General features: G+C 41.8%; 1 protein-coding gene across 2 annotated transcripts in view; it reads right to left on the bottom strand.

Annotated features, from left to right (window-relative positions):
• tshz1 (teashirt zinc finger homeobox 1) overlaps nucleotides 1–19,276 on the bottom strand; it is a 75,872-nt gene that overhangs the window by 30,552 nt on the left and 26,044 nt on the right. The window contains exon 1 of one of the 2 annotated variants that reach the window (XM_034160525.1): nucleotides 10,287–10,387. The exons of the other annotated variant lie outside the window; for it this stretch is intronic. Within the exon in view, the coding sequence (XP_034016416.1) occupies nucleotides 10,287–10,326 (40 nt within the window). The 5' untranslated portion in view covers nucleotides 10,327–10,387. Of the gene's footprint in view, nucleotides 1–10,286; nucleotides 10,388–19,276 lie in introns of those variants that run through there. 2 annotated transcript variants of the gene reach the window in all.

The following is a 19,276-nucleotide window of genomic DNA, read 5'->3' as shown; positions in this document are numbered from 1 at the left end:
ACATTTGCTTTTTGGACTTCTGATGGACAGATACAGTATGTTTTGGGGCTTCAAAATAAAATTTGGTCAAATGACTAATGGCACAAAACAACACATCCTGAAGGAACAGTGCCAAAGAAAACAAACTGTGTCGAGGAAGGAAGAAAGGAAACGGCAAAGAATGAATGATGGCACCAGTGAAGGGTTTTAGTGCAGGAAAGAAGACGGGGGTTAGGTGAGGAGAATCACAGACATGTATGTTTGTGCATGAGTGTACGTACGCAAAAGTGACACAAACAGACGTGCGATGCAAAGATAAAAAAAAGAGAGAAAAAGAAAATGAGAGGGCACGGGGCCAAAACAGGGTCACAACCTAACCAGTTCCGTCTAGTCGAGTCCAGTTGCACAATAAGCCATCAATCAAGCTTTGCTGCGCTGTCAGCGTTCCCTTCAATTCACAAAGGCCATCCTCTCTGTACAAAACACAGACTCACACAAAGACACAAAAACATACAGACACACTTCCATGCATGTCGAAACACCTTAGAACACCATCAACTCTTCTTCAGCCTCTCTATGAGTCAGCTCACAGTTTTGGTTTCATCTACGGAAACTAAAACAACTACAAGGATCCTGGATCCAAAATATGTTCACATTCAAAATAAAACCTCTCAGACATTATCCACCTGCTCAGCAAATTACATCAACGAACATTTTTGAGTTAAATGTTGCTTTGTAACAAACATTCTTTTTGATCTCAGTTCCAGAATACATATTCTGGATCACCAAAAAACCGCATCACTTATTTCCAGGAACATTATCTACCTGCTCAAATGTCAAATGTCATTACGTTATGAGTTATCCTGTTAATACACAAACAAACAAACAAAGTCTGGTGAAAACTTCACCTCGATGGTAATAGATGTTTTCATCCCAATTTTTATGATGTAATAAAACTAAGGGCTCCTTCACACAGAACATGAAAGACGCAGAAACTAGAAGAAAATCTGTGAACCAAAAACGAAATGGGGAACCACGAAACATTGCACTTGCTGTCGGGAGGGACACACAGTTGGACAGGCATGCACGAAACTGCGGCGACGGTTTTGTGCACGCTCGTGTTCGCACGCACAAACACAGTGCGAGCATGTGGAAAGTTGCACACACAGCAGCGGAGGAAAAAAAATTAAAACACCACAATTTATAATAATTATGTTTTACATGAATTACCTGATGCACTCGAGCTGGCCGGCTCCCGTGTCATGAAGAGTCAGCTCTCGCATCGTGAACACATCAGCAGTGATCCGCTGCAAATGTGATATGTGTTTTAATTATTACAATGTGGGGAAATCCCACAGTGACACGTGCCTTGCGGGGGCATCCCATGGGGTGATTCCTGCATGGCACAATATTCAGCAGCTTTGCGGTGCGCTGACACGCCAGTCAGCCGAAGCAATGTTTTAATTTAAATCCCACATGAGGACAGCATGCCAACGTCCGCGCTTCATGCTGTAGTTATGCAACTTAATTTCCTACAAACCACTACAGGTGTTCCTGAGCTGTGGCTTGCGAGCAGAAATATTTGAACACCTGCACGTCACAGGGGAACACGCCCACCTCTGTCAGCGGACAACGTCGGGTTACAGAAAAAAGAGGCTCACTCTCTGTTGCTTTGTTCTGTGATTTTAATTTCATGTATTATTATGTGTTTGTCCTGCATCTTTCTGACGTCTGTGTTGTAAAGTAACACCTTGTGTACATGGTCACGTCCAGCTGTCAGTCAGTCGGCGGTCAGCTGACAGGTGCTGTATGTCCTCAGCAAAGCGTATGAGCAAAGCGATCACACAAGAATGAGTTCACACCTTCACCCTTATTTGTTTGATTTAATTTCCTCTCTTTCTCTCTGTCATGTAAACTGCAATTCACATGGTGGAAGTGACATCCACTGGCTAGGCGACTTCACAACCCACAACATAGTATATTTTGTGCACAGATGATAGCCGGTCCTCAAGAGAACGTGAGCGCCCACGCACACAGGTGCACTGCATGTTCTCCAGCTGAGGTGCAGGGCACAGCGGTCAGCCGGGACCTTCAGCCGCAGCTGACAATGTTGAATTCATGATGTGTTTATGTATGTGTGTTTGTGTGTGTGTTGGTGGTGGTGGTGGGGGGGTTGATGACGACACATCCACACGCCATTCGGGTATGTGTGTGTGTGTATGTGTGTGTTTGTGTTGGGGGGAGATGGACGACAACAATGACGACACATCCCACAAGCCATGTGTGTGTGTGTGTGTGTGTGTGGGGGGGGGTTCGGCACAGTCACACCAATGTGTGTTACTGGGTGTGGCACTTTGACACTTTTCACAGACAGGTCGAATGTGGTCATCTGCTGTTTACTATCGTACCAGGTGCGCGAATAGTCCCGTCTTTTCTAAGTGTCCAGCCAGGGGTGTTAGATGTTTGTGTGCGACACCTGGAATTTGCCCGACACCTGCCAAGAGGGGGATCGAATGAGCACGTGCAGGGCATTCGCTGTCTTTCAGCTGCTTGTGTGTGCGAACATTTGTGGTGACAGCTGTACATGGCGTTTGGCGGCTCCGATTTTTCATGAATGGCATGCAATCCCTCCTTTGTGTGCTAGTCGGCTTCAATCATGTTATGTGTGAACAGGCCCTAAAACAGGACTTATGGAATGAATGAGGAAAGGAATTTTTTTTCTCCATTCTGAGTGTATTAACTTTTCATACTTTAGAATCCATGTTTGATTGGTGGTGATTAAGGAAGGGGGGGGGGTCTGACACCCCTAATTAACACTTGGAAGCTCTCCCAATCCCCCCAAAAAAGGCAAAAACAAAAAGTTAGTAGGTTTCAAAACATATAACCTTTTTACCCGCAATTGTAAATATTACCATTTTTCCCATATTAATGCCTGAATCTAATTTCAGACACTCTGAAAGTGGACCATACCATTTGTTAATGTTTGTTGGCCATCTCTTATACCTGTCTGACTCTCATCATTGCAATACCTCTTTTACTACTGCCAAATCGTCCTTTGATGTAAATGTCATTTTTTTTGGTATGCTGAAGAAGGACAGTGATGCCAAGTTGGCTAAAAGTTTCGCTCCAATGCTCCTCAGTGCGCTCCTGGAGGTGTTCCACCTGCTGCTGCGCCTGATGTTTGGAAAAACGAGCGAGGCGAGAGCCACATGAAGCCACACATCTGGGTCTCTCCGACTCCTCCTCCTCTCTGTGCCACTCCATGGCACAGAGCTCAACGAAGCATGCAGTCACAAAGTTCTTCTGCTGTGGAGCAAACTGGAGCAATCTGAATTGTTCAGCAGCTGATGGATGAATATGGGTGTGTGTGGAGACAATTCGCCTCATTCACAACATGACAGAACTTAATAATGCGCTGTTACATGCAATAGTGCGCAACAGTGCACAACAGTGCACAACAACGCGGAAACTTATTCTTGACCGTGCGTAATGGTTCCTGATAATTCTCCAGCAACACATGCCATTAATTGTAATGCCTGGTAACAGGTTACAGCAGTTCCTGAGGACACCTGAGGGCATTCGTGACTTGTCATCGTTATGTGTAAACGCACCTTAAGACTCAAACTGAAAGAAAATCTCTACAACTTGATATAAATTAATTAAAAATATAAAAGCCAAGATGATGGGTTGCATAAGTAATCAGCCCCTTTGGTATAATACCTGTAAATAATCAGCTGAATTGCCAGTTTTCTTCAGACAAGTCAGGGGATGGATACATGAACATTTCCAAGTCACTGAATATGGCTTGAACTTTATTTACATCTGTTATGCAGAAATACAAACAGCATGACACTCTATGGTAAATCTGTGTGGAGTAGACAGTTCTCAAAAGCTGAGTGACTGTGCAAGAAGGAAAAGAGTGAGGAAAGCCATCAATACACCCAGACAACCTGGAAGAAGTTACAGGCTTCTGTTGCTGTGATTGGAGAAATTGTGCATCGTGCATGTTTTACATTTTGTATCCCCAGTTATACAGCTTCTTAATGAAGTGGGACAGAGGATGTTTTTCTTTCACCAAAACATCAGTTGTAGGCTTACATATCAGATGTACCTTCTGGCAAATTGCAGCTGAAGTTTCAGATCTTCTTTTTAATAAAATCCTCCTCTATAACACTTCATTATGAAGCTGTATAACTGGGGATACAAAATGCAAAATATGCACTATGCACAATTTCTCCAATCACAGGCAGCGAAGCCTGTAACTTCTTCTGGGTTGTCTGGATGTCTTGGTGGCTTTCCTCACTCTTCTCCTTCTTGCACAGTCACTCAGTTTTTGAGAACTGTCTCCTCCACACAGATTTACCATAGAGTGTCATACTGTTTGTATTTCTTCAAAACTGATGTAAATAAAGTTCAAGACATATTCAGTGACTTGGAAATGTTCATGTATCCATCCCCTGACTTGTCTGAAGAAAACTGGCAATTAAAGTAATCATTTACAGGTATTATACCAAAGGGGCTGATTACTTATGCAACTCATCATCTTGGCTTTTATATTTTTAATTAATTTATATCACGTTGTACAAATTTACTTTCAGTTTAAGTCTAAGGAAGATAATTTTAGAAATTTTTATATTGAGAAGCCTGATTTACTTGTTGTATCTGAAATGCCATAAACAAATTAAAATGCATGAAATACCAAGGGGCTGAATACTTTTGCAAGCCACTGTAAGAACAAGTCAACAACAATTTTTAAAAGGTGTGACTAAAATAGGGCTAAATATCACAACTTTATTATTTACTTATTTATTTAGAGACTAACACTAAGACTAGAGGAAATTATCTTGAATTTTCATTGAGCATAACGACAAAGTAATGACAATAAAAAGATGAGGGATGCATCGTTCCATGTTTTTCAGTCCATAGCTACAATTTCATGACATTTTAGTGACATTACTTAGACAATGGGATAATTAGCTAATTGATATCAGCTGTGGTTCACCTCTCTACAGCCTACTGGCTGTGGAGAAATTCTGGATTTTTTTTTTTATCAGTTGTGATGTAATTTCATGACATCTTTCTGACATAATTATGATGTTGTTACTCATACCATTTCATTACAAATGAATGACATTTTGAAAAAAAAACTTTACATCATCTCTCTAGCCCTATTAGTTACCGAGATACCCTGGAAAATGTTTTTTGGATTATATTGTTGAGAACCTTGACCTTTGACGAATCTGCTCAAAATGTGCCTCATCTTAAGGCACTCACCCAAGGTTTGGTGTAAATTGGGGCACCAGGTTCACAATTATTTTATATATGGACACACAATTCTATTCTATTTATTTATACAACACTAAATCACAGTGTAAGTCACCCCAAGGGGCTTCACAAGGATAAGCCCGATAACAATACCCTGTAAGACACCTGGTAAGGTTGATGACAACACCTGGTAAGGTAAGATTGATAACAGTACCCGGTAAGGTCGCCTGCAATACCAAGTAAGTTTGATAACAATACCCGGTAAGGTTGACTGCCGTACCTGGTAAGGTCGACAACAATACCCAGCAATTCTGATTACAATATCCAGAAAGATTGATAACAATACCTGCTAATGTTGATTACAATACTCAGTAAGGTCAATTGCAATACACAGTAAGGTTGATTACAATACCCAGTAAAGTCAATAACAATAACCAGTAAGGTTGATTACAATACCCAGTAAGGTCAACTGCAATACCCAGTAAGGTTGATTACAATACCCAGTAAAGTCAATAACAATACCTGCTAATGTTGATTACAATACCCAATAAGGTTGATTACAATACCCAGAAAGTCAATAACAATAACCGGTAAGGCTGTTTACAATACCCAGTAAGTTCGATAACAATGCCCAGTAAAGTTGCTCACAATATCCAGTAAGGTCAATAACAATACCCGGTAAGGTTGATAACAATACCCAGGAAGGTTGATAACAATACATAGAAAGGTCAACTACAGTACCCAGTAACGTCGATAACAATATCTACAAGTACCTGCTGCTGCACAGGACAAAAAGACAAACCAAAACATTCTTGTCAGAACATTAAAATGAAATTAAAATTGGGTAACAAAATTAATAATGCTTTAAAAACAGATGAGCAACACAAGAACGGCGGGGATTTAAACAAAACAAGACCTGAGGGATCTACCGTTACCCCTCATGTTTCCAACATGCACACAGAAATACATCTTCAACCTTAAAAAAAATATAAATAAATCATAAAGTCCCTTCAGAGAAATTAATTAGAATGCTCTGCTGCCAACCCTCAGGGTAGGATGCTGCTCAGGACAACCAAACGACCCCAAACATTTTGGTGCTTTCAAGCACATGTGTCACCAGGGAAATTCCCAGCAATTGTGCAACATCAGCCCATTATCCTTTATGCATCGCCACATTTTCGTCTTCATTTTGCCCGCTGAAGGGATGAGTTTAGTGCTGTCGTCTGGCGCTCCATTAAGAAAAACTTCTTTCATTTCGGGACTATTTTTGGATTTAAAGCATGACGAACGCTGTTATAAAAAATAATAAGACAAAAGAACAGGTTACTGATCCACTCTGTGTATGTGTGTGTGTGTGTGTGTGTGTGTGTGTGTGTGTGTGTGTGTGTGTGTGTGTGTGTGTGTGTGTGTGTGTGTGTGTGCGTGTGTGTGTGCGCGAGTGGGCTTGTGGGAGTTTTTCTTTTCCCCTCTGATGATCATGGCTATAAACTGACAAAAGCAGAAATGATAGGAGGGAGGGATTAGGGGGGTGAAAATGCTCCCCAGAGAAAGTAAATTATGTCCTGGGCTCTCGAAGTGGACTAGTATCTGTAGTCGTATCACCCTAATTGTGTCTGTGTAGGTCTGTGTGTGTGTGTGTGTGCCTGTGCGTGTGTGTGTTTGTGTGTGTGCACAAGGATATGAAGAGCTTCACAGTCAGCAAGAGGCAGGAAGAGAGGAAGCAATCCTTCAACAGAGCACAATATCAGACTGCGGACAGACAACGGACGGCTGGAAGGTTCTGGAAACAAGAGAAAAAGCCGCCTCCCTCACATTTCTTTTTCTGCGCTGCCTCCCAAAGTGCCCTCCATCTAACACCAACACACACATGCACACACATAAATGGCACCATAACTCTATAGCCACAATCAATCAGACGCATTCGTCTTCAGTAATGTTAATGGAAGGGATTTGGGGTTGGACGGGTGGAGGACAGGGGTAAAATAGAGGCTACATGACTCCACAACTGACCTCAGATCAGTCTGAGGTAATAAGGGCTGTGTGTTGGAGAACAATTCAGTCTAAGAAATGGAGAAAAGACAGCAGTACATTTATTTACACATAAACATTTAAGGTTAAAATCGTAAGAGAATTTGAACATTTATTTGATCCCCTAGTCCCCCCCTAGTCCTTTTGTTAATTTCCACCAAACCGGAGGTGTGAATGATGATCCACCCCAGACCTGTCGTGAAAGCCTTTGTTTTGAGGTCATCATTGAAATCAAGATAACCCAGTCTCACGACAGTTCATGATGGGATTACGAAAAGTAAATCGATCTGTGAGAATGGGGTGCTTTTTGTTATTGGGGCATGAAATGTGGGGTGACACAGGTGGTCTGGAGGGGTTATTGTTAGGTTTAGTGTAAGGGAGAGACTACATTATGGTTAGAGTTAGGAGAAGGGGTAGGATTCGAAATAGTAAAATAAAAAAATTGCATCATGAAAATGTGACTCATTTCGTGACAGGAGCACACACAAAAAAAAGACTGGGCTTGATCAAGATCCTGTCTAACTGTGTGTTGTCCTGCTCCTCCGAGGACCAGGTGCTGATGTCTATCACACTTGGTATGTCAGTGAAGGTTGACCCCAAAATTGCTGTTAATTAACAGATTTTGGCAAAGGTTTGATTTTGCTTTCCAACCCATTTTGGACCAAATATGCCACACACTGTGTGGAATCCAGAACTGACCTGGCAAGGTCAGCCAGAGGTCAATCATTGGATAAAGGTCAAGGTCACTGGGGTTAAATGTCAGCTTGCCGTAGCCATTACTGCCTTTTTATTACCTTATACTTGACTTATACAACAAAATTCATTTTCATTTGCTGTTTTTCTTTTTTTTTGGGGGGGGGGGGGGGGGGGGTCTGGGTCCAAAGGGAACTTTTCCTCCTTCTGGTCCCTCCCTCAGTGGTGACTGGTCACATGACTGAACACATCACTTTGAAGGGATCAGCCCAGTGGTCTCAATTTTTCCCTGAGCTCATCCACTACTTTCACAGCTGTGTGGCTAGCGTGTCAGTAGCATGCTAGCACTATCGCTACCAAATTGTTAATTCATGGGCATTGTTTCTAAACATTTCCATTGATATGAGGAAATAATATGACCATCTCTACATTTTCATTGCTAAAACAGAAAGCCACTTAAAGAGGGTAGTATTTCATCGAGCAAGATCTAATCTGTAAATCTATAAAACTATCCCAGGACAATCTTGTGGTCAAAAATCATGTCTGTGTAAATGGGGCTTAAACAACTGGCTCAACACAGTGATTACATTAATACATTATAAGGCAGTAAGTTTAAGCTTTTCTTTTTGACATCACAAACAAGAATATGAGGTTCCCTTTAAGACCTTTATGATGTTAAGAGGGAAGAGTGTTCAGATTACCGCCATCATGATGTCAATAGGCAAGAATGTTGGGTTTTCAAAAAAATGGACTAACAATCCATCATGTCTTTTTGCTCTATTCCTATTTGGCAAAGGTAATAAAAGTATCACCACTGCCCGCTATTCTAATCGTAAGCTTCTCTTTATGCTAACATTAGCGGTTCTGTGTGTATACGTATGTATGTGGGTCTTTTCTGTATTATGAGTTGCTTAGATGTTGGCATGTTGGCGCCCCCTGTTGGCATGGAATGACATAAAAAACCCTCACTTGTTCAGGATAATGCAATACGTGTGAAACTAAAGTTAAATCCTCTAGCTTCTGGTATGTGACCTAATTTGAAGGTTTTAGGACTTCATGTTGTGCTGTTTGAAAGTGGGCGGGACTTAGTGGGCATGCAGACGCTGGATGGTCACACTGTTCCTCCTTTGTTGGACCAGCCTCTTAAAATGAAGAAATCTACACACAACCTGAGACAAATCCTGCTTTATATGATGGAAATGGTCACCTGACTGCTAAAGCTCATGAGCTTGGATTAAATAATGTACACTCCTCCAAGATATCATCTGACTTTTAAGCACATTTTATCATTTTCATAAAGAGGTTTTTAAATACAAACCCATAAAAGACCTCGAACACATATCTGAAGTACAAGCGTGGACGTGAGGATTTATAAGGTAGTTTTTTGGATGCTAGTTCTGAAGGTGTCAGGAGGTCAGCCATGTGTGGGGGGCATGTCTGTACATCCAGCATCCGTGGGAGGGAGACTGATGGCTGTCAGGTTGCATCTGGCGGTGAAAATAAATGAGGCTTATGAAGACAAATGAACAGGCTGCAGAAAGAGTAAACAGGGCCGGGGGATTAAGGCTGAACGAGTGAAGGAAAGAGGAGAACAGAGGGATTGTGTGCACGAGGTGTCACGGATATGAAAGGAAGGAGATGGAAGGAGAAGGAGCAGTGTTGCCAACTAGCAGAGTGCGCTGTGGGTAGCCAGTGACTGTTCATTAAGTAGGACAGGCACACAGACATGCCTGCTGCTGGCAACACTACAAGCTTCTGTGGGTGCACGTGTGGGTACGGGTGTGTTTTGGAAGGCCACCGCAAGACAGTAAAAAAAAAAAAAAAAGAAGAAATTTTGTGTGCCTCACCTAAAATGTTTAGTAAGACGTTTTCTATCTCTGAAAACACACACACGCGATAGAATTTAAAGGCAAGCAGACACGGCGTGTGATCGAAGGTGTGCGTTTCTGTGGTGCGTTCTCGCCATCGATTTATCAGTGTCTATCCCACGACACACTCCCCTCGTTGTGAGCGGAGGAAAGCTCTCGGGGGGCTTTTGTCACACGGCGGTCTGTTCTTTTCCTGCAGCTTGGCGCCCCTCGTTTGACAAATGACACATGTCATTCTGTCAGCCCCTGCCATCCGGGCTGGGAGGCCCCGAGCTGATGTATGGCCACCCAGGCTAAAGGAAATCAGAGTGTTTTGGCAGCGCCCTGACAACAACATACGTGTCTCCGGGTTTGTCCGTGCGTGTGCAAACGTGTTTGTGCCCGTCGTTGACACCCAGTTGCGCGCGCTTATTAGTGAGTATGTATTCCTGCGTGCGTGCGCGTGCTCTCAACCTGTCAAGCGGACGAGCAGAGGGAGACAAATCATCGCCATGGCCGCCCCAGCTGTTCCCCAAATTTGGTGCGAGGAGGAGAGCGAGTGGAAAAAAAAAAAAAAAAAATCCGGCTGTTTGAGTTTTAAATGTCTGAAGCTTCCCAGAAACTAGAATGACTGAGAGGGCCGAGCGTGCACGTGCACATGCGCGCTGAGTGAAAAACTCCAACGGTGAAACAGGAAGCGACAGAAGGCGAATTAATTTAACAAACACAAATACACATGCTTCAAACACGTGTCGACTCACACGAGCACAAAATCTGGAATTTAACCCAAACAAACTGATGATAATGTAGCAACACAATACAAGATGCTTTAAATGACTGTTATTTATTATTTATATGGATTTATTGCTGTCCTTATTAACAAAAATGATCAGAATGATTATTTTTTTTCAGTCGCTACATCTATATACTAAGTGTGGACGTCCCGTTTGTTTGTTCTCAATGTTCTCTGGATCTGCTCACCTCACACATCATCTCTACGCTCTTCCCATATCCTCTGGAGGTACAGACGCACATCATGTCTCTTTATAGCATGGTCAGTGAGAATTCCATGTCTAACTGCCGTGCATTATTTTTGTGTATATGCACATGTAGTTCGGCAAGTTAAGTCACTGTTATAATCACTCCGCTCTGGTCATCACCATAGCAACACGCAAATCAGCTGGCACAGATCAGCTGTGTTTAACAGGTGAATGACAGAAAGGCAATAAAACATGGATTTCCAAGTAAATTTTAACATTTTTGGTCACAATAAAATGTTTGAGGAATGGGAAGAGGATGAGAGCAAATGAGAAGAACAGCAAAAGCAACGGCGTAAAGATTTAACATCGGACGAACTGGACAAGATTGAAGACGGAAAGAAGAGAACGGTTCTATCCTTGCGGGCTGCCGAGCGCTCCACATCAAAACAGCGAGCGTAATTTCTGGACCTGTTGCCAGAATTGGCCGCAGCTCCACACAGCAGAGAGGGGGGCGGTGTGAGTGGCTCGCTGCGGCGCGAGCCCGCAGACTCGGTAAGCACATCGGAGACAAAATATCTTGAGACTGGCTTAAAATAGCAAATACTTACACATTTTTTATCAAGTTCTGTTAAATAAATGTTTGTGTGTTAGCTCACTGTGTGGGACCATGGTATAAGCGGATTAAACAACGAGAAGCCGTGCATTATATTGTTTGAATGCACTTCGCGGAGTAACACCACTCCGCTTCGCATCCTGGTGTTTTAGACTCCGCGTCGTGCGTTCAAACAATATAATGCACGGCTTCTCGTTGTTTAATCCTTACTTCACAAATCCCCTTAATTGCCCACATTTTGCGGTTAATTAGAATGGCAATCTGTGATATACCGCCAATTTCTGCCAGATGGCGTTTTCGCCTAGCGAGTATGAATCCGTCCAGCTTCCATGTACGATATTCAATGCATTGTCACTGAGCACTACTTTTTTTTCATCATTTCATCAAGGTGGGTCATTGAAAATGATCTGAAGATGTTTTCTCGGGCAAAAAATCCACAGATTACAAATCTGCCATCACATTTGTAACAGTTAATATGGTTCAGGCGCTACGGGCCCTGTTTTGATGCCGAAAATAGCCCCCCCAAAGGCATAAAAACACAATAGTTTTGTGAAAGCATTGCTTCTTAATTACTGCAAACAAATGTCAGCATGTTTTTGTTACACTTTCTTTCCAGTCTTGCTTTGAATTTCGTACATTCTCATAATTTATTATAATCTGTCATTCCCATAATACTTCAGTATACACTAGGTGGCGCTGTTACTGCTGCAAATGTCCCTTAGTGCCACCTGGTGTTGTGATAGATAACTTTTATTGACAACTTCATTACAATCAGAAAAATTAAAAGTTACATCCATTTTCATTACACTACAGAGTCAGTCATTTCATAATTATTAGGACTTAAAAAATTATGAAGTTTAACCTTAAATAAGAGCTCAGTGTGTCTGTTATAGCTGCTACTTCAAAATGCTTTAAAAGCTTTCTTTTGGAAGCTAATATGTTGTCTCAGTATACTGCTGCACACTTTCCCGGGTCAGTGACTCATGATTAGTGCACTCTTTCTTCACCGTTCGAAGGACACGTACTTTGCTAGTAAATAACTAACTTCATAACTGAAGTTATGAAAGTTTATTTTCATCACATTGAAAACTAGAAGCACTCAGAGAGTGCAAACCTCCGCCAAGGCCATAGGGTCACTGACCCTAAAGAGATTCCCTCCTTGGCACAGTGATCTATTCAACAATTCAGTGTTACAACCAAAACTATGATACATACACTTTTCTTTCCTTTATATTTGACATCCTTGACCATGAAAGTTGCAGGCTGTGCATATGTGCACCAGAGACAGTCCAGCACATAGTAACAAGATGCAAGATGCACAACCAATTGTCGGGAATTGTGTGCAGGAACATCTGTGCAGCGTATGAATTAGATGTCCCTGAGTTTCGATGGGAGACGCCACCAAAGGTGGTTGAGAATGACAGGGCTAAGGTCCTGTGGGACGTCAAATTCCAGACAGACAAGCAGCTGCTGGCCAACCAACTACACATAGTGATGGTTGACAAGGGAAAGAAAACCACGGTTGTGATCGATGTGGCAATCCCAGCTGACAGCAACATCAGAAGGAAGGAGCACGAGAAAATAGAGACATACCAGGGGCTGAAGGAGCAACTGGAGCAGATGTGGAGGTAAAGTCCAAAGTGGCCCAGTGGTAATAGGAGCACTAAGAGCTGTAACTCCAAAATTGGAAGACTGGCTCCAGCAGATTCCAGGCACAACATCAGAGGTCTCTGTCCAGAAGAGTGCAGTTCTGGGAACAGCTAAGATACTGCGTCAAACCCTTTTTATTTTTTTCAAAAACTATATGGATTTCATTCATATGTTTTTACATCAGACATGCTTGAACCCTCGTGCGCATGCGTGAGTTTTTCCATGCCTGTCGGTGACGTCATTCTCCTGTGAGCACTCCTTGTGGGAGGAGTCGTCCAGCCCCTTGTCGGAATTCCTTTGTCTGAGAAGTTGCTGAGAGACTGGCGCGTTGTTTGATCAAAATTTTTTCTAAACCTGTGAGACACATCGAAGTGGACACGGTTCGAAAAATTAAGCTGGTTTTCAGTGAAAATTTTAACGGCTGATGAGAGATTTTGAGGTGATACTGTTGCTTTAAGGACTTCCCACGGTGCGAGACGTCGCTCAGCGCTCTCAGCCGCCGTCGTCAGCCTGTTCAAGCTGAAAACCTCCACATTTCAGGCTCTATTGATCCAGGACGTCGTGAGAGAACAGAGAAGTTTCAGAAGAAGTCGGTTTCAGCATTTTATCCGGATATTCCACTGTTAAAGGAGATTTTTTAATGAAAGACGTGCGGACGGATCCGCGCGTCGGGACGCAGCCGACGCGGTGCGGCGGCACAGGAAAAACACCTCCGTGTTGATAACCATTTGTAAAATCCAGGTGGCTTTTGATGGCTTTCAGTGGAGTGAGTATATGAGAAATTGTTTAACAGCAGGACATGTTCCAACTTGTCCTTAAGGCTTCCAACAGAGGTGTTTTTCCTGTGGCAGAGTGTCGCGGCGGCTTTCATTAAAAAAATCTCCTTTAACAGTGGAATATCCGGATAAAATGCTGAAACCGACTTCTTCTGAAACTTCTCTGTTCTCTCACGATGTCCTGGATCAATAGAGCCTGAAATGTGGAGGTTTTCAGCTTGAACAGGCTGACGACGGCGGCTGAGAGCGCTGAGCGACGTCTCGCACCGTGGGAAGTCCTTAAAGCGACAGTATCACCTCAAAATCTCTCATCAGCCGTTAAAATTTTCACTGAAAACCAGCTTAATTTTTCGAACCGTGTCCACTTCAATGTGTCTCACAGGTTTAGAAAAAATTTTGATCAAACAACGCGCCAGTCTCTCAGCAACTTCTCAGACAAAGGAATTCTGACGAGGGGCTGGACGACTCCTCCCACAAGGAGTGCTCACAGGCGAATGACGTCACCGACAGGCGTGGAAAAACTCACACATGCGCACGAGGGTTCAAGCATGTCTGACGTAAAAACATATGAATGAAATCCATATAGTTTTTGAAAAAAATAAAAAGGACCTATACTTTATTGACAGACCTCGTGTACATATATATATATATATATATATATTAATGTCTCTTCCTGCTTTGGCATAACAGTGACAGGAAGCAGAAAGAGGAAGGTACATGAAATGAATGCGACTGAGCTTGGGACTCGACCTGTGAACATTGTGGTAAATGGTCAGAGTCATACCCTCAAAATTACCAGTTCACTTTTAACGAGATTTCTCTTCACCAAGCCATCTGCTGATCCAGACGATCCTCAAAACTACACCCGTGCAAACATTTTCCCATTGGAAGATGGTCCCACCTGGAGGCTGTGAACTCTATATGACCCCGTTTGATTGGGCGCGGGCCCAGTTCCCTCCCCTTCTCCCACGGAAAAGAAGCAGGAGAAGAAAAAAAAATCCAAGCGTCATTAAGCTGTGAGTGATGAGTGGCAGCCATGGTTGACATCCTCCCCTCTCTCTTTTCCCTCCATTATCCAACTGCTTTCACCGTCTTTTTTCTTTCGCTGCCAATGGTTTGATACTTTTCTCTCTCACTTTAGTCTCTTTCCTCCATCCTTCAACCCCTCAAGTCATTTCTCTTTCAGTCTTTTTCTGAGCCTCCTTTTTCTCCTCACTCCCTGATCCCTCCCTCCATCGCTTCCCTGGTTCTTTTTGTCTGCTGTCAGTCTCTCTCTCCTCTTTTTTCACCCCTTTATGCCCCTCCTTGTATTACTCCTATTCTGTGCTCCTCTCTCACGCACAAGTACAATAGTGTCTCACGCGGCCCGATCAGGCTCCCTGTCCCTGGTCCCATAGACACTCATCTCCTCCACATAATCACTCAAATACTGAGAGGAGTTTTTTACCATTAGAAACTCGCCCCTCTACAAGTGCATGGTTCAGAAAATGCAAGAGTATTTTTAAATAGACTGACTATAACATTAATAATGTACTTCAAGTTCAAGTGGAAAGTTTCAAGCAGAATAATGTGCAAAGCTCTACACAAGCAAACATCAAGACAACAATAAAACAAAATTATGCATCTAAGAATAATTAAATCGATCAAGTGCAAATGAAATGTAAAAAACAGCACATATAATCAAATAGGATAAAATTCTGAAAATAATTATAGGCAGCAGAAAATGACTAGGTTTTAATAAGTGGACTTTCTAATGTTAACTGGAAAACTCTTCCACAAAGTAGGCTCCTCTCCTGTGGAACCAGCTCCCAATTCAGATCAGGGAGACAGACACCCTCTCTACTTTTAAGATTAGGCTTAAAACTTTCCTTTTTGCTAAAGCTTATAGTTAGGGCTGGATCAGGTGACCCTGAACCATCCCTTAGTTATGCTGCTATAGACGTAGACTGCTGAGGGGTTCCCATGATGCACTGTTTCTTTCTCTTTTTGCTCTGTATGCACCACTCTGCATTTAATCATTAGTGATCGATCTCTGCTCCCCTCCACAGCATGTCTTTTTCCTGGTTCTCTCCCTCAGCCCCAACCAGTCCCAGCAGAAGACTGCCCCTCCCTGAGCCTGGTTCTGCTGGAGGTTTCTTCCTGTTAAAAGGGAGTTTTTCCTTCCCACTGTAGCCAAGTGCTTGCTCACAGGGGGTCGTTTTGACCGTTGGGGTTTTACATAATTATTGTATGGCCTTGCCTTACAATATAAGGTGCCTTGGGGCAACTGTTTGTTGTGATTTGGCGCTATATAAAAAAAAAATTGATTGATTGATTGATTGAAAGTAGACATATGATAAGAAAGGGCTTTAAAGCCTGCAGACTTGTTTTTAACCCTGAAGATACACAGCAAGCTCACATACTATGACTGCAGGGCAAGAGAAGGCACATAAGGTTTAACAAGTAACATGTAATTTGGTCACTTTTCAAAGGGGTCAGAGTCATCAATAAAGTCAATTTAATGTACAATGGTTCATTTCAGGTCAGCTTGGTGTATAAATCTCATCATTTCAGGCAGTGAGAGCTATGAGCTGGCTATTAGAAGCAAGTAAGAGACAAAACAAAACCAGCTGATTTCAATAGACAATCAATGCAGACCGAGGTGGTTTTCATCAGACGGCCAGTCGCGGAAGTATAAATTCTCGCCTTCGGATTGGCCACTTTGCCAGAAGTGACATGGTTCCGCAGCAACCCATATTCACACATATTTAATAAGTGCAGAAGTTAGCCTTAAGTTAGCATGCATGCTAACATCCACAAAATGTCTTGTAAATCACTCCAGAGGTGTTATCAGGTGATAGAATGAGCATTTTCAGTTTTAGAAGTGTTTATTTCTTGCTAGCTTTTACATAATATATGACAAAGAGGTTATATTTACACACAAACAAAACAGACTTTGAAGCTAGCTAGACCAGCTACTGATGTCACGGTGCCACTCTACTCTGTTTGGCTGTTGCCCCCACCCTTCAAAACAACAACAAAAAAGGAATAGAATGAAACCGAGTCTGACTTTTTAACCTCTTAAACTACCTCAACAAAACAGTGTGATTATGTTGAATTAAAAGCCCCAAAATGCAATGCGTCCACTAGACCTAGCAGGACTCCCTGTGTAACAAAAAACTAAGATCCTATAACAGTTAAAATAGGTCAAGGTTAGTCATCTTTGAATTTATCCAAGGTCTCTCTCTGTCAGTAATAGGACTGGATGCTGAGTACAGACAGACGGACAGACAGAAGGATTTTATTTAACTTACACAAAGTTTGAGAGATTTATTTTCACTTTCATATGAAAGAGCATAACTGTATTTTTTTGTACAGGGATGCATCAGTTCTTTCATATTGTATTGATGTTCTAAAAAATAAAAACATCAAAAAGGGCACGTATTTCTGTACTGTGATTCCAACGCTTCCTGCGCGTCTTCTGAACCCATTTCTAGTCAAAGTTGCCTAAACATGCAGGAAACATTTTGATGCAAGATGAGAACTCTTATAAGCAACAAACAGTTCTATATTTGTTAATAATTTAGTGCCGTTGCAAGCCTTTGGAATCTTTATACTTTTAGTTGAACCCCTTAAGACTGAATTTTTCTCCTCGTTTCAAATGCACTGATGTTTTGACGGTAGAAGAAATGGAATGATGTCCTTTTTTAAAAATCAACAACATATACATGCAGACATGTACCACATCCTCCTACTAAAACTTAACTTACTAACAGGTTCAGTTGTCAGTGTCCATTTTTTCTGATGCACATTGCAAAAATAGGAAACATAGCTGAAATTAATTCAGTAATTAGTCATTTTTTTTATGCACTGTAAAAAAACAAAATAAAAACAAAAACCTAAAGGCAGAAACAACTCATCTGAATGAGTCTGTTGAACTCTATCAGGAATACTGATGTGTTTATTTCACTTGATGGCCCACCTTCATCTACCTATAGTCATGGAAAGGGTCATATCACATCAGGATAGTGGCAGGAAGGTATGTTAATTTTCCTCATCATTATGATCCACTTTTCATTACTACTGCATCATATGCCCCCATCAGGACAAACACAAAGAAACTACATCTAAAAACAACAACAACAACAAAAAACAATTGGCGTGTGAAGGAAACATCCATCAAGCAACTCTGTGCACACTGTCAGTTTATATTTTTGAATTTTAAAACTTCTGAAAGATGTGGATTTACTTCTCTGGGTAATCTAGAATTTAAAAAAAAAAGTGTATCAGTAATTCACTTATATTGTAAGTTAATTGATCCTTCAGAGTATTGATAGGATTAGACAGAACAGAATATTGATAGGATAGAATATTTGATTGGAATTTATTTATACATCCCCCAGTGCAGGAAGAAACATCCATAAGATTTTAACAGCCCCATAAACATAAAAGTGAAAATACATTTGTATGGTGAAAAAGGTGACAAACCATTAAATTAAAAAGAACAGAAAGCTAAATGGAGACCATCAGGTTGCACTGAAAATTACCAATGTAATTGAATTACATCATTCAGACTAAAAATTGATTAAATCTAGTAGTACGTTCAGAGATGTGCAGCCCACCAGCAGTATTTAGAATAAAGAGATATTCAGGGTTAACAGTCACCTGTTTCAGTGAGTACAGCATAGCCAAGACTAATTCTGTTCCTTGATATCTGAGAGCAGTTATTGTTAAAGTGGGACAGGTGACTTTGAATGAGATGACAAACGCAATCATAAATTTAAAAAGACATCAGCAGCAGCCAAGGAATGACTCACACAAACAGTGAAACCTGGATTGTGATCATACTTAGACTTTCAATGTAAAGATACATAAATTACAATAATAAATATCCTGCTGCTATTCAGTAAGTGGACAGATACGAGGTCTATTAGAAAAGTATCCGACCTTATTATTTTTTTCAAAAACCATATGGATTTGAATCATGTGTGATTACATCAGACATGCTTGAACCCTCGTGGGCATGCGAGAGTATTTTCACGCCTGTCGGTTACGTCATTCGCCTGTGGGCAGTCTTTGAGTGAGGAGTGGCCCACCCTCTCTTCGTTTTTTTCATTGTTTAGGAATGGCTCAGAGACTGCTGCTTTGTTTGATAAAAATTTTTTCAAAACTGTAAGGCACAACTGAGTGGACACCATTCGATAAATTCAGCTGGTTTTCGGTAAAAATTTTAACGGCTGATGAGAGATTTTGGTCTGGTAGTGTCGCCGTAAGGACGGCCCACGGCGCCTGACGGCAATCTGTGCTTCGAGGCGGCAGCGTCTCGCCGTTTCAAGTTGAAAACTTCCACATTTCAGGCTCTGTTGACCCAGTAAGTCGTCAGAGAACAGAGAACTTTCAGAAGAAGTCGGCATGAGGAGTTTATTTGGACATTCCATTGTTAACGGACATTTTGTAATGAAAGAA

This window comes from Thalassophryne amazonica, chromosome 20 (assembly GCF_902500255.1).
Source record: "Thalassophryne amazonica chromosome 20, fThaAma1.1, whole genome shotgun sequence".
In the NCBI taxonomy this organism is placed as follows: domain Eukaryota; kingdom Metazoa; phylum Chordata; class Actinopteri; order Batrachoidiformes; family Batrachoididae; genus Thalassophryne; species Thalassophryne amazonica.
This window is presented reverse-complemented; position numbering and strand designations above follow the sequence as displayed.